At 49.8% G+C, this 16671-nt stretch overlaps 1 protein-coding gene across 1 annotated transcript in view; it reads right to left on the bottom strand.

Moving 5' to 3' along the window:
• Positions 1-16671, bottom strand: part of ACTR3 (actin related protein 3) — a 260843-nt gene that overhangs the window by 141490 nt on the left and 102682 nt on the right. Inside the window, exon 3 of the mRNA XM_069616585.1 lies at positions 5509-5633. Within this exon, the coding sequence (XP_069472686.1) occupies positions 5509-5633 (125 nt within the window). The remainder of the gene's footprint in view (positions 1-5508; positions 5634-16671) is intronic.

Here is a 16671-nt window from a genome sequence, read left to right as displayed (position 1 = left end):
TAAAGCCCAGCTCCTCTGCCTGATTGCAAAAAGACCCCGAGCAGTGCTTCAGGACTTGGACTAGTGGGACCAACTAGTCGAAACCTTTGAGGATATAGCTTGCCAGAGCCTTCGGAAGTATCCCTGGACTGACCAGCTCTCATGGGCTACCTCACCAGAACAGTCGCCAGAACTTTGGTAGTCGCCAGAACTTTGGTAGTCGCCCGCTTGTGCCACAATTCTCCTCCCCGAATTTAAGTTTCCAACTTTAAAAGGTACCTGTCCTGGAGCAGCTGCTGTGACCTGGACTAGGAAGACGCCTGTCGTCGCCTGCAAACTGATAGCCTGGAACTAGTCTCCCGTCATCTTGTGAAGTGTCCTACAAAGGCCTGCATTGTTGGCACCTGCAATTCTTCACCGAAAAGGGTTGCATCTTGCTCCAACCAGAAGAATCCTCAAATCCACATTGCCTGGGTACCTCTCACTGCAACAAAAGATCAGGCCGCCAGCTACCCCACAAAGACACCTGGACAAACTGGAGTCAGGGGGTGATTAAGCATCAGCGTGCCCGCCAGCCCTGCACCACCACCACAAGTTCACTGAATCCTTTCAACAGAGACCTAGTACTGGTGAGAAACATTGTGTTGGCCTCTGGTACTTTTGGGCACAATGACACATTCATCTTAGGGTTTGGACTTCTCAATCTAAGATACTTCTCCAACATCTAACTTACTTATATGCTTTGCGTGATTCATTTATTTGATGCATATTTGATCCTATGGGTTTTGTATAGATTTGTAGTATAAAGTACTGTGTGATAGTACTACCTGCTAGATTAATTTTTCTGTGTGTTCAAAAGACCTAATGACCATCTACATTGAATTGTGTGAACTCCAGGCACCTGACCCCACTCACATTCGGGACTAGGCCTTGACCGCTTCTCCACTCTACCTTGATTGATTTTGGCTAACCGTTCAGAGCTCCCTGTTCATCATAACTAGAGTGGCCTCCTAAAATCTGTCCACCGGGCCAGATTCTAGAAATCCACCTTAACACAGTTTAAAATGCACAAAAAAAAGAAGTGTTGCAAAAATATAATTAGGAGGTAGTGGGTTGACACACCTGTAAGGTTTCATTTCCCACTAGTCCCTGGATTATGTACTACCTTCTGCAAGGTATAAATTACAATCACTGGGTCCACCTTACACGGACCCAACTTGGTATACTACTTCCAATGGGATTACCAGCCAACTGTAAACCAGAAAACCTCAGTCTTTTCATCTTGCTTTGCCCCCTCTTTACTATCAGGACGACAGGTTTCGTGAATAAACTAAGGCAAAGTAGTAAACCAGAGCTTACCCCAGCTTTTTATCTGCACCCAATGCACAGATTGTTCATGCATTAGCATCTTTTCTGGCCTGGGCTAAGCGATCTAAGACAGCAAAAGAGCTAGGAACTTTGAAGGTTGTTCACTGCACTTTAGTCTCCAATATTGCTAGTCTTAGGATAAAAGTTTTAGGTATTGTGGAGAATCCTGTGGATTCCCCACTAAAACCCTGCCTAAAGTATCCTCCCAGGTGGCCAGGAAAGGGCAGACGGTTCCCGATCCCAATTCTGAGGGTGGTGTACAGCAGGAGGATCACCTGGGTGACTATCAGGCTCAGGGTGGTGGGGAGATTTTGCAGGGTGAGAAACAGCTGGTCTTCTTGAAGAGGAATACTCTTACCAAGGACTTATAGGAGAAATTGGCTTATTGCCATTTTGATATATCGCAGCCTCCTACTAAGGATGGAAAGGTATATTCTAAATAATTGATTCAATATAGTGTTGAACCCAAAGAACCCCATCTTTTATACCTCCGAATCCCCATATCCTCCACAAGGTCAAAAGTATACCAAAAGGAACGGTGAGCATGTGACTTTTCCGGTCCCATCGGTCTCTAAAAAGGTTAACCCATTTAACTCATCTTTCAATAACATCAATGGAGGCAAAAGATGTTGTAAACCTTTTAAAGAAGCAAGCTACATTTCTCTGAGACTCAATCCCATAGGGACGGTGACGAAGAAGAGTGCTTAAGAGACATGTAGGGGCAAAGGTCAGGCAGGCCTAACAGCTTTTGGAAAGGTCAGGCAATTAGTTATAAGGGCCTGTACCTGAAGCCAATTAACCCACCTGGGGGGCATAAAAGGCAGCAGCAGGAAGAAGCAGTAGAAAGAAGCTGGAAGGTCAGCAGAGGTAGCAGAAAACGAGGCTGTAAGTTCACTAGGCAGTGTGATCACAGAAGGGACACTGGAGCAGAGTAAGAGCAGATTTCACCTGCTGGCTCCGAGTTGGTCCTGTGCTCACAAACCCTATTTAGCTAGTCTTTCTAGGTGTGTCTGATTGCTGTGAATGCAGAGCTGAAGTCATGCATACTCCCAAGGACTGTGGGCAGAAGCAAGCGGAGGGAAGCTGGAGAAAGGAAGACTCCATTAACGAGGCCAGAACGTAGACACCAGTTTTACAGAGTGGTGTGGGTCCCAAGAGGGACTCTAGCAGAAGAAGAAATTAGGTCAGGAAGTGAAAGCCATCCACAGGCGCTGTGATTGTGGAGTCTGAAGTAAGATCCGTACTGCCAATCATTCACAATACCTTGCCAGTAACAGCCAGCTTAATTTAAACTCTCATGCAAGTGAGTGCGAGTAAATGTTTGCAGAAGTGTGAAGTCATTTTAACAAGGGAACCGTATCACATGCTTACATAAAGTATCAGCGTGAAGAGAAAGCCTCTACTTTTCCCATAGTTAACTGTAAACTGTTGCTGAATGGTTGCCTCTCTCCTATTTGAGAGGAGAACGTTGCCAGTAACTCTTATGAAGTAGGAGCTGACTTTCCCGCAATGTTACAAGCTCACTTAACATCAAAAGACTTAGCACACATGAAACGGTTTCCCCAAGTTCTTTTATGTTTAGGTTTATGTTTATTAAGTTTATATAGCGCTTTACTCCAAAGCGCTTTACAATAAAACAACAAGATACAATAATGGATGAAGCAAGTTAACAACCATGAGACAAACCAGCGCAACAATATGTAGAACTGTTTCCTTGGATATTGGAGGTGAGGGAAATGTGAGAAGGAAGGGAGAGGGGGTAGAGAAGGGAAGGGGAACAAGATTAAATTACGTGATATAAGGTCAAGTGGATGTGAAAGGAAGGGAAGAAGGGGAGTAGAGAAGGTAGGAGGTCAAGGGGGGGTGAAGAAGGGCTTTCAAGGAGGTGTATGTGGGGGTAGAGTGGATAGAAAGAGGTAAGGAGTTCCAGTGTAGGGGGGCTAGGAGCTGAAAGGAACGGAAGCGAGAAGCGGCACAAGGAGATGGGGGTACAGTAAGTAAAAAGAAGGTCAGCAGAGAGAGCGAGAGGGAGTGTAGAAGGAGCGGAGAGAAGAGAGATAAAGAGAGCAAGGTCATGGAGAGATTTGAAGACCAAACGGAGAAATTGAAATTTAAGTTGGGAGGAGAAGGGAAGCCAGCCAAGTTGAGAGAGTGAGGAGGAAATAGAGTTGCGAGGGTCGAGGAGGCAGACGGTACGGATGGAGGAGTAGTAGATGGATTTGAGGGGGGTCAGATGAGAGGCAGGGAGTCCAAAGAGGAGAGAAGAACAGTAGAAGAGACGGGAGAAGATGAGGGAGGAGATAAAGAGTTTAGAAGCGTGGAAGGTGAGGAAGGTGAGGAACGCACATCGTTAAAGTAGTTCATTATGAAAACGAAGCCACATGAACCGAATTTCGTTTCTACAGAGAAACTGACTCCTAACATACTGAAGAGTTATGCAGAAGTTGCTGAAGTCAAACGAAGAGCAAGTATTACCCAAGCCAGTAGATTAAACCCTTTTTCTTTGTGGAACTTGTAAAGGAAATCTTCATCAAGTGAAGAAGGAATTGTTACCAGTGGATTTTTGTTTGTGTGAACTTTTATTTCTTCAAAACTTTAAGACTAAGACTTCCTTTTCCTTGAAGAAAATTGACTTTGGAACATTCCTGGGGGAGCAAGTTCTTCCCAGGACAAGCAGAAGTCATCCAAGACATGGGTTCTTTGGTGACATTTTATTTTTGTTGCTTATAAGTTAACTTGAATGTTTTTGTTTAGTGTGAGGGTTAGTCTTGTGCATGCTAGGAGTTTTCCCTTTGATCCTAGACTAGGTAGGGAATCCCCTGGTAGAGACGGTTTAGTTAGGGTTTGTTTTCTATTTTTGTTTAAGATAAAATGTCAAACCTTGAGAAAGCTAAACAGTCACGAGTATCACATTACTGACTCCTCACAGTATTTGTTATTCATGTGCCATAATCAATTCACACACTGTAATTCAACTAGTTTCAGATATTGTTTCACATAGTTTATAGTTAAAAAACAGCTTTAAAATTAGCATAACATAATATCTATTTACGTTAAGCCTTTATGCTATGGTAAAATTCAATAGCCAAGGTCTCCAAATATATTGATTAGATAATGTATTGCCCATCAGTTATACATGGTCAACACTGCTCCCCACATATTCAATCTAATATTCACCACAGTTACTACTAATGATGAAGTGCTGATGAGTAGTAAAACATTAATTAGAAACAAATACAAACATTTAAAGGGGTAGTCCAGCTAAAAATGTTATTTAAAAAATAGATAGGCAACAATAAAATAAAAAAATACTAGCACTTTTTTTTTGACTTCCTATGTAAAATTGTGAGCTATTCAAGCTCAAAATTCGCAAAAGCAAGCACATGGGCGCATCCATTTTGTGAAATGGATGCCCGCCTGTGCTGGCTTTTGCGGCACTAATGAAGGAAAAGCCAGCCAGCTGTAGTAAACAAAAGCTACCGCTGGGTGGCTTTTCCTTCATTTATTTTTTTTTAAAAAATAAGCACCAGCTGCGTTTTTTTTTCTAAGTTTTCCGGGCTGGAGGAAAACCGCAGCTTTAAAAAACGTTGTATTTTGTGCTTTTGAAGCGACCGCAAACATAAATACAAAGTTACTGTGTTTGAAAACGCTGCGGTTAAGAGGAGCCTGAGAAACTCGGAAAGAAAAACCGCAGCGTTTTCAAACACAACCGCGTCGTGTTTCTGCCTGCTGTGGCTATCACTTTGGGTCTCCGGTGCTCCCCCAGGGGAGCCCGAGAGCCCCAAATGGGAAAGCAGATTTAGGCAGAAACACTGGGGCATGTAAACACAACCGCGTTGTGTTTCTGCCTGCCTTGGCTTTCACTTTGGGTCTCCGGTGCATTTCACAAAATGGATGCGCCCATGTGCTTGCTTTTACGAATTTTGAGCTTGAATAGCTCAAAATTTTACATAGGAAGTTTTAAAAAAAAAGTGCTAGTATTTTTTTTAATGTTGCCTTTCTATTTTTTTAAATAAAACTTTCAGCTGGACTACCCCTTTAATCAAGCTTCTTAAGTTCTAAATCTCCTTCCAATTGGATATCACAGTATTTAAAGCATAGAAATGGAAAAACAAAAAGGAAGCAACACATTTCAGTAACATATAGCTAGTTCTACATTACCTTTGTTGCATATGTTGGTTTATCTATGGCTTCATCACCAATGAAAAAGTCCAAGTCATCCACGCCCTTCATGAGCCTCCGTTGTGCCTGGTCACCAACTTTTGCAGATTCTTTAATTGCAATACCTTCAAAAAGGCAGAAAAGTACATCTCTTATGTCACACTAAAGAACATTGAAAAGCAAGAACACTGATTAAATAAACTAAACAGAAGGTAAGTGAGCCATGTTCTTCTGGTGCTCTGCCACATCCAACATAGGTCTCAAAGAAATGGTACATGAGCAGTCTCCCTGCCTATAATCAAAAACGCCCGGCAACATTATTCTCTGACAGTCACTCAGCATCAGCACTGTAAGGGGTGGGCGACAACAGCTTCTCCTAGTTATAACTGATCGACTGGGATAAAGGGGATCAAGCATCAAAAACAGAAAAACACACAGACGAACTAGAAAAATCACTTATGCCATGACATTCATACCAGGAATCGGCCATTGTCACCCAATCCTAAACTTCATCCTGGATTAGTACCTCCAAACACAGGAGACTGCTCAATGGCACTGGAAAAGCATGGGGCATCCCAATATTTAGGCCACCCATTGCGGTATATACCACTTAAGTTCCTTCAAGTAGAACACTTGAAAAGTGGAATAATTGTACTGCCAAGTGTTGCATGTCCATTCAAAAGAGGCGCACAACATTAACTCGGAGACTAAGATACTCGCAAAACTGCTAGAGGATCGGCTACAGAAGGTAATTCCCGCCCTAATACACCCGGACCAATGCGGCTTTATGCCACAAAGATCAACCCGCATGAACCTCTGCAGGCTATTTTCAGCGTTGGAAAGGGCCAACAACATACAGGGACCACTAGCCCTGTTAGCGATCGACTTTGAAAAGGCTTTCGATTCAGTGAGATGGGAAGCTGTCTGGACCATAATGCACCGCATGGGCTTCGGTGAAACCTTCATGAGTTGGGTGCGACTGCTGTATGAATCCCCGGTTGCTAGGACTAGGGTCAATGGCCAGACCCATGCTGGAGAACAACAGTTACAGGTAATAACTTGTTCCTTCTCCAGCATGGGGTCTGGCATGGATTCACATGCTCATGAATAAAGAATGCATAGCAGTACACACATGCACAACCACGGGAGGTGGCAAAGGCTCAACATTAAGCATTACATCAAACTCAACATTAAGCAATTCTTACCTCCTCACCAGGCTCACCTTAGGCGAACAGATTGCGCAGTCCTGCTTGGCCGACCCTGGATTCCTCCCTGGAATCCCGATCGACGCAGTGGAATTTCGTGAAGGTGTGCGTCGACCTCCACGTAGCAGCCCTGCAGATGTCCAGCAAGGGCACACCAGATAGGTACGCCGTGGTAGCTGCGATCGCTCTGGTGGAATGGGCTCTCGGACGGCCAGGCAGCGGTCGGTTTGCCAACCGATGACAGTACATGATACAGCCGGAGAGCCATCTGGAAATGGAGGCCTTTGAGAGAGCCTTCCCCTGATTGACAGGTCCAAAGTTCACAAAAAGTTGTGACGTCTTCCGAAAACACTTTGTGCGGTCCACGTAGAACTTAAGCGCTCTAGCCACATCCATCGAGTGCAAAGTCCTTTCGGCCGGCGACAAAGGCGACGGGAAGAAAACAGGCAACACCAAGGGTTTGTTGAGGTGGAAGTCCGACGGCACCTTGGGCATGAAGGAGGGGTACGTCCTGAGCACTACCCTCGTGTCGTGAAAAGTCAAGTACGGGGGCTTGCAGGAAAGGGCCTGGATCTCTCCCACTCTTCGTGCGGAGGTGATGGCCACAAGAAACGCTGTTTTCCACGACAAGAACTTCAACGGAGCCGAGTGCAGAGGCTCGAACGGAGGTCCCATGAGCTTGGTCAGCACCACGTTGAGCTCCCACGCCGGGGCCGGAGCCTTCACCGGCGGGAACGATCTGAACAGTCCCTTCATGAATTCTTTCACCAGACGATGAGACCACAAAGACGTCCGCCCCGTGGTTCTGGTGTATCGGGAGATCGCAGCAAGATGAATCTTGATGGACGCGTGCGCCAGTCCAGCCTTGGCCAGCGTCAGAAGGTACGGCAGTACCTGGGGAGCCGTAATCCGTAGAGGGTTAATCTTCTGTGCGTGGCACCAGACAGAGAACCTCTTCCATTTGTGTCCATAGCATTTAAGCGTTGAGGACGCCCTGGCCTTTGCAAGAACCTCTCTGCAGTCGGCCGGTATGTCGTATCCTCCAAACTCTAATGCTGCAGGAGCCAGGCCTGCAAGTTCAGCGACTTCGGGTCGTGATGGAGGATGGCGCCTCCTTCCCTGGAGAGAAGATCCGCGTCCACTGGCAGCTTGATTGATGGGGACGCTGACAAGTCCAGAAGGTCCGGGAACCATATCTGCCTCGGCCACGCAGGTGCGACGAGGATCATCCTGCACCGTGACCTCTTGAGCTGGTTGATGAGCCGGATCTGCAACGGCAATGGAGGGAACACGTATAGAAACAGGCCCTCCCAGGGGAACGAGAAAGCATCGCCCATGCTCCTCAGCTGGGGAAACCTGCTGGCGAACCTCCGGCACTTGGAGTTCGTCGCCGTCGCGAACAGATCGATCTGGGGTGTGCCCCACCGTCGGAAGAGGCGGTCCACTAGATCCTGTCGTAGTTCCCACTCGTGGCACGAGCGCAGCTCTCTGCTGAGCGAGTCGGCGATGGTGTTTTTTATCCCTGCCAGATAAAACGGCACCAGAAACATCCCTTGGGCGACGGCCCAATGCCACAGATCCTGCGCCTCCTTGGACAGGGCTGGGGATCTGGTACCGCCCTGCTTCCTGATGTAGAACATGGTGGTGGTGTTGTCGGTGAAGATCCTCACCACCTTGCCCTTGAGGGACGGAAGAAAGGACCTGAGGGCCCAAAACACTGCACGGAGCTCCAGGAAGTTGATATGGAGGGACTTCTCCGTCGGAAGCCAAAGGCCTCTCGCATGCAGGTTTTCGGTGTGCGCTCCCCACTCTTCCAGGGAGGCATCCGTGGTCACTGTCTCCTGGTGGCCGGGGGTCTGGAAGTCCATGCCCGCCGTCAGGTGCGCGCGGGTGCCCCACCACCAGATCGCTCGTCGGAAACTCTCGTCGAGTGTGATCCTCTCCTCGAAGCTGCCCGTCGTCTGGATCCAGCGCGCGTCCAGGAACTCCTGCAACGGGGACATCCGGAGCCTGCACAGGCGGATGAGATAAATGCAAGAAGACATCATTCCGAGGAGGGACTTGATGGACCTCACCCTGGCCGCTGCACCTTGCCCAAGATGGCCCTCGTCTTTTCCTCCGACGGAGAGGCCAGAAGCGACACTGTGTCGAGCTTCGCTCCCAGAAACAGTGCGTCTTGCGCGGGCACCAGGTGGGACTTGCCGTAGTTTATGGAGAATCCCAGGTCCGTGAGCAGTTGGACAGTCCTTGCTGTGTGCTCCACGGCGAGCTCCTTCGTCTTTGCTCGGATGAGCCAGTCGTCCAGGTAGGGGTAGACGTGGATCCCCTCTCGGCGCAGCTGCGCCGCCACCGGTGCGAGGCACTTGGTGAACACCCTGGGTGCCGACCTCAATCCGAAGGGAAGGGCTCTGAACTGGTAGTGACGCCCTGGGACCACGAACCTGCTCGGTGTCCCTTTAGGATGGGAATATGGAAGTAGGCATCCTCCAAATCCAACGACGACAGGAAATCGCCCTCCTCCAGTTGACCCAGGACGTGTTGGAGGGTGACCATCCGGAACTTCTGTGCCTTGATGAATTTGTTCAGTCCTCTTAGGTCCAGGATGGGACGCCATCCTCCAGTCTTCTTCTTCACGAGGAAGTATCTTGAGTAAACTCCGGAGCCCCGAAGCCTCTTTGGGACGAGCTCGATGGCGCCCTTCTTGAGCATCGCCTTTACCTCCAAGAGAAGTTGAGGGACGTGATGTTCTTTCCTGGCCACAGGGGGGACGCGCGGGCATCTCTTTAGAAACTCGAGCGCGTGACCCTGAGCTAGGGCGTCCAGCACCTAACGGTCGGTGGAGATGGACTCCCACACGCTGACGAAGCTCGCCAGCCGGCCTCCCACTGGGGTGCTTTGGTGGGGGCCCGACCCCGCGGCCGGTTCAGTCCTGCTTCGACGAGGCTTTGCCGCCTTGCCCTCCTTGGCGACGACAGCGGGGTCTGCCTGACTTTCCTCGTCCCCTGTAAGCTTCCTGTGACGACGAACGGGCCGCTTGGCGGTAGGTGGAAAATCCGCCGCTGGAACCTTTGGAGGCACCCAGTTTGCCTCTGCCGCTCCGAAAGGGCAGCCGCCGTTGCTGAAGAACCCCAAGAGCCCGGGCCGTCTCTGTGTCCGCCTTGATGGCTTGAAGGGAATCGTCCACTGTTTTCCCAAACAGGTTGTTTCCGTTGAAAGGCATGTCCAAGACTCTGGTCTGCACGTCCTGACGGAAGTCAGTAGCCTTGAGCCATCCACGCCGCCTAAGGCACACGCCGTTGCCCAACTGGCAAAATCCAGTGTCAGCGATGTCCGTCGCAATCGTAATGGTGTGGTCCGACGCCACCTCTCCTTCCTGCAAGATCTCTTGGGCTTCTTCCCTCTTGTCTGGTAGGAAGTCCAGCAGGGGGGCCAGTTTGTACCACAACTCCCTGTCGTAGCGGGCTACGATAGCCAAGGCGTTGGCCGCCTTAATCGTCTTTGCTGCCGACGAGATGACTCTACGTCCCATCGTGTCTAATTTCTTTCCCTCGCCGTCCGGCGGGGACGTTGACGTAGAGGCCGCGCCCCCCCCCCCGCTTTCTTCCTGGCTGCCGCGGAGACGACCGAGTCCGGGGTCGGCTGTGCCCGAAGGCACAAGGGGGCCGCGTCCGGGACCCGGTACTTCTTCTCGTACCGATCCCTTCTAGCCGGCGTCGTGGATGGGTTCTTGAGGAGGGCGAGGCCCTCATCCCAAATGTCGTAGTAGAGGTACAGCGAGGACCGTCTTCCTCTTGGTCTCGCGCCGTTGATAAAGGAAACCTTCCTTCTTCTCTTCCGGGCAGAGCTAGAAAAGCTCGGATGCCCTGGCGATCATGGAGTGAAACGATCCAATCTCGTCGGGCGGGGATGCCCGGGTGGGAGGTGACGACGGGAGATCCTCGTCGTAAACCTTGTCGTCACTGCCCGTCGCGGCCGTGTCAGTCCCCGTATCATCCCCATGTGTCGTGGACGGGGAGGAGGGCTGAATAGGGCGCGATGGCTGAAAAGGAGGTGGAGGATGAATCCTTCTCTTAGTGGGAGGGTTCCCAGAAGGGCCTGGCTCCGGGTCCCCCGTCGGGAGCGGTTCCTCCGTTGGTGGTAACGGCAGTCTCGTCCTTATCTCCAAGCATAAGGGACTGTATCGCCAACAAAATGGCCGCCGAGTTGTCTTGCGGCACTGGTTGAGGGAGATCCGACGGGCGATCAGGAGCCCCGTCGGCATCCTCGACGCCCTCGTCGTCTTCCACGTCGGGGTCCCTCCCGACAGGATGGCCTTCTTCCACGCCAGAGCCGTGGCCTAAGACTTCGATCAGCTCCTCCTCAGAGGTTGAGGCCGAGTCCACGACGACCTCCTGCCCCCCCTTTTTCTTCTCCGGAGGTTTCACGGGGGTACTTTCGATGGGCATGAAAGAGGACTCCCTCTGTGGTGGCAGGGAGATTCTGGGCCCCGGGGTCGCCACCACTAGTGTAGCCTCCACAGGCTGAGCCAGGGCCGCCGCGACTGTCTCGATAGAGGCCTTGGCCGGATGGATCAAGACTTTCACCACCTTAGGTGCGCTCACCGCCTTCTCCTTGGGGGGGGGGGGGGGAGGGTCACCACCTCGCTCCCCCTCCGATGGGGCCTTAGGGCACGACCGGGGTCTCTCCAGGAGTTTCGCCGGGTGCTCGGCCTTCCTCTTACCCGAGTCAGAGCGTTGGCTCGTGGTTGATGGCGCCGGGGAGGATGCGCCCTGCCTGGCGCCCGTAGAGCCCGACCGTTCGGCGCTCCTGGTGCCAGCGGACTCGCGGTGCTTGGCCTTCTGTTGGACCCCCGTCGCCGGGGCGCCCTCAAAGGTCTTAGAAGACCGCTCGGACTTCTTCTTCTTCTCGCCTGACGGGCTCTTTCCTTCCAGCCAGTTGGCGAGACGTTGATGGCGGTCCTTCATGGTCCGCTCCGACATATTGCCGCAAAACGCACAGTCCTTCTCCACGTGCGTCTTGTCCTCATGTAGGCAGTAAAGGCAAAGGGAGTGTTCGTCCTCCTTGAAGACATTCTGAAGCTGGCATCCAGGGCAGACCCTGAACAGCTTTCCGGGCGTCGAGCTTCCCTTCTCCTGGGCCATGTCCGAGATGGGCCTGAGAAACTTCTGGAGTCCTCCAAAAGCGTGGCTCGACGAAATCATCACCCTTGAGGGGCGTAGACGAAGCCGACACGGGTCCCCGTTGATCGGATGAAGAAACGGTGGAGCTTGAGGCTCTTTTGACCGAAAAAAGAGACATTTTCTGAGAAAAAACGTGAAAAATAGCACTAACGCTCGAGAGCAATAGCAAGAGGATCCCAACACTTGAACGTGCGGTAAAAATCTGAAGATGGCTGCCAGAGGCGGGGCTTAGGTAGAGGGCAGTCATTGGCTGTGGTCAGTATGACGCAGATATCAGTGATTGGTTACTACTACGAAAGACAGATCAGAAACGAAACTGATACTGATTTTTTCTTTACCGAGGATTCCCAGCCTGACGGGGAATATTCATGAGCATGTGAATCCATGCCAGACCCCATGCTGGAGAACTTTGATAGACTCCCAAAGCAGTAATGTATATAGGAGGAGGGAGTAAAAATAAAACATTTTAAGTATGCACAGAATGCAATACTGCCTTCCCGAATTTAGTTTCTTGGCTAGTGGAGGAATCCAAGCTATAGAATCTTGTAAAGGTGTGCACAGACGACCATGTGGCAGCTGCTCAAATGTCTTCTACTGGAACTCCCCTTTGAAGAGCTGATGAGGCTGCGATACCCCTGGTTGAATGAGCCCTCCGATGCTCCGGAGGGTCTTTACCAGCCAATTGTAACATTCTACAATAGTTAGAATGATCCATCTAGAAAGGGTTTGCTTAGTGATGGCTAGGCCCAGTTTATGACCTGTGTATCCCACAAACAATTGGTAAGTTTGTCTTAGTCTTAGTCTGCTAATAGAGAAATTCAAAGCACGCTTTGGGTGAAGTCTGTGTAGCATTTCCTCCTCTTTCCCCGGATGAGGAGGAGAGTAAAAGGAAGGAAGTCAAGGTTATTTATTTTGATGATATGAAATTCCAAAAACAACCTCTGGGAGGAAACTAGGTTTCACTTGCAGAACAACTATCCTGAAAGCCAGCGTGAGGAGGTTTGCAGGATAAAGCCTGTAACTCACTCACCCTTCGGGCAGACTTTATTGCCACCAAAAAGACAGTTTTGAGTGCAAGAAATCTCAACGGGTACGAATGAAGGGGTTCAAAAGTAGTACACATTAGAAATGTTAAGACTAAATTTAGGTCCCACAGGGGAACTTGAAAAGGAGTTTGGGGTAAACATTGGTCAACCCCTTCAAAAATTGAATTATCAAGGGTACTGTAAAGTATGAGGGGTCCTCAGCCGTGTGCTTGAAGATGGACAGCGCTGCTAGAAACATCTGTGTATGAGCGCGATATGAATAAAATACATCATAAAATATATCTAGATAACCCTTAATTGTGCCGACCTGGAGCCCTAGATTTGCTAAATGTGAAAGGAAAGATTACACCATTGGTGTATTACATGAATAAGGGTTAACATTCTTGTCCCTAGACCAGCTGCAGAACTTGTTCCAATGGCAGTGGTATCAGTATTTGGTTGTTGACCTTCTGGCCGAAAGCAACACCTCCATTACGTCGTCCGGGAGGTCCCAATCTTTGTACTTCAGCCTTTCAGAAACCATGTGTGAAGGCTGAGAGTCCCGATATCTGGATGGAGAACCTGACGCTCCTCTCGCAAGAGTAGATCCTCCCTTTGTGGAAGACGAATCGGAGAACAGATGGACATGTCTAGAAGGTCCGGGGACCACGTTCTCCTGGCCCAAAGAGGGGCAATTAGGATCATGGTTTTCCTGAACCTCCTCATTACATGAAACGCGTAAAGGAGTGGAAATTCCCAGTCCACAACAAATGCGTCCCCTAGAGGTCCTCTCAGGGGAAAATTACCTGCAGCAGTACAGCTCGCACTTCCTGTTGGCATTTGTTGCAAACAGATCCACTTGAGGCGGTCCCCAAAGGGCAAAGATCTCTTGGACTGCCTGAGCTAGTTCGCACTCGTGGGAGACTGTGCTCTGCCTGCTCAGAGCGTCCGCCGTCATTTTCTTCTCCCTGGCTAGGTGCACTGCCGATAAGACTCCTTGTATTGCCCAAAACCAGAGCTGCATTGCCTCTCTGCACAGTGGTAGTGACCCCACATCTCCTCTCTTGTTGAGGTAGTACATAGATACCATGTTGTCCGTCATGACATTCTTTCCCCGTACAGATGGCAGGAAAGCCTCCAACGCTAGTCTGATTGCTCTCAGCTCTAAAAGGTTGATATGTAGTTTGGACTCCGATGGAGACCAACGACCGCTGATGGTGTCTAGCCTGCAATTGATTCTGTGCACCCTGCTACTAGCCCACTATTTATTTGTTAAACCCTGTACTCCATGCTCACTCCCCAATTCACCCCACACTATCTAGAAACTCCCTCTGTGAAACATGGCATCTACACTCCCAGGCCCCTACAATGTACCACCTACACCATTCCTACCAGTACTACCCATAGGCAGACCCAACTTAAGTCCTAACTTGGCCCGCCATAGCACCTTGCCTAACCGCATAATTATCCTGCCTAAACCACTACACACCACACAAACTCGCACGCACCCTTTGCCCCTCCACCTGAGAAATCAGAGGCTAGGCTGCCGCTCTCTCCGCTTCTCAGCCCCCACTAGGACATCCCCTGAAAAGTAGTCCACTTAACCACCGTCACCAACTGCTGCCCCCAAGCCAAAAATGTCCAGCTATACCGACATTCCTGAGAGCATCCGTGCAACAACCAAATCAGTGGACATCCACAAAACAGTTCCAATGTGCTCTCATCAACGCTCGCTCCATGCCAGCACATGCCGCTGGGATTCATGATCTCATCACAGATCTAGACCTAGACCTAGACATACTAGCCATCACAGAGACTTTGCTACATGAAGCTTGCGGTCCAGCCATCTGACAAATTTTACCACCAGGATACATCATCCTTCGCCAAGACAGAACATCTAGCAAGGGAGGCGGTGTCACCCTAATTATTAAGGAAAACCTCAATGCTAGGCAACTAAAGACCACTGAGGCTGACAACTTTGACATAGTATCAGCTAAAATATCTCCTTCACCAAACACCACCATAAAGATACACATCGTCTACCGCCCACCAGGTCCAACTCTCGACTTCCAATCTAACATCACTCACATCTTGGGGGACAACCTTAAAAGTCAAGAGACATTTTCCTAGGAGACCTCAACTTGGGTTTCAAGGATCCAAAAAACAAGCAAAGCCCTCGCCAAAGCTCTGCAAGACTTAGGATTCACCCAACTGGTGAATGAACCGGCCCATACCAAAGGTCACATATAAGACTGGATTGCGGACCACAATTGTGCGGCCAACATCAGCTCTAACGCCCCTCGCCCATGGACGGACCACCACCTACTGCACTTTTTCATACCCCTAAAAACAGGAGGAAACCCTAACCCGCCTGCGCCATCCACAATGGCAAGATCCAAAAAAACTGCTCACTGCAGACAGGATAGTCCCCCCCCCCCCCACCCTCCTCGAAACCGCTACACTGGCCCAGCCCTCATCCAACAACCCTACAATACTAGTAGAGATCTACAACGCCATTCTTAAAAATGTTTTAGATGATGTAGCTTCACTAAAAAAGAAAAAAGCCAAACAAGCCAAACTTACACTCCATGTGAACTCTTGGTTCACTCAAGAACTCCAAGATGCCCAAACCGCAAAACGAGCAGCATTAACCGCTTGTCAAACTAAGCCCACCACCACAAGAGACACCTACCTTATAGTCACCAAACAATATAAAAAGGCCATCGCCAAAGCTGCCACATACAAATCCAGAATTGAGAAAGCCAACTCACAATCCAAAGAGCTATTCGCCATCTACAATGAGCTGACAATCCCTCCCACTTTCACACAACCTACCAAGAAAAAACAAAACATGGTGCAACAACATCCAACATGCCATGTTAGACAAAATTAAAACTCAATTCGACAATCTGCCTAAAACCAACCCACCTCCACCTAAACCCCATTCAACCAGCCAGCTGGAGACACTCCTCACAGCAAATACACAACCAAACCCTTTGCATTTAGGGATGTAGCAATTCCTGAGTCCTCCTTATCATGAGGCATACCAAACCATCTTTATGTAAAGGAGACATCTGTCCAGCCAATGTAGTCAAAGACTGTGCCACAGCCCTAGCACCATTTGTCACCACCTTCATTAACGCCTCCTTTGCCACCAACACCGCCCAGCTCACCCTTAAGGAAGCTTGGGTTCGGCCTCTACTAAAAAACCTACCCTTGACACAGACTCCCCAATCAACTACTGTTCAATCACCACCGTGCCATTCCTGTTGAAAATTCTAAACAAGGCTGCATATCTACACATCCAGGCCTACCTAGAAGCGCACAACATCGTTCGAAAAAGGTATTCTGGCTTCCGCACTCGGCACTGAGTCAGCCCTACTTGACCTCAAGAACCAACTACTAGAAACCATGGACAAAGGCAGGTCCTCACTCCTCCTACTCCTAGATCTCTCGGCGGCCTGTGACCTGGTTGACCACAAGATCCTATGTAAACATTTTACGGATACAGCCCATTTCTCCCAAGAAGCCACTGCTTGGATAACATCCTTCCTGGATCGTCGAGACCTCACAGGTGCACGCGGTCTCGAACGCCTCGAGGACCGGGACCTGGAACGGGTACGTCGAGAACGAGTCTCCTTGTCCGAACGGGACCTCTCCCGTGACTCGTGCCGACCACTCTTGCGAGCGGTGTCTCTCGACCTCTCACGACCGACACCACTCGGGGGCGCGGACGGCTTCGTACCCTGCGAC

This window comes from Ambystoma mexicanum, chromosome 9 (genome assembly GCF_040938575.1).
Source record: "Ambystoma mexicanum isolate Mex_15411 chromosome 9, UKY_AmexF1_1, whole genome shotgun sequence".
Lineage (NCBI taxonomy): Eukaryota > Metazoa > Chordata > Amphibia > Caudata > Ambystomatidae > Ambystoma > Ambystoma mexicanum.
The sequence above is the reverse complement of the archived record's forward strand: the minus strand, read 5'-3'. Positions and strand labels throughout refer to the sequence as shown.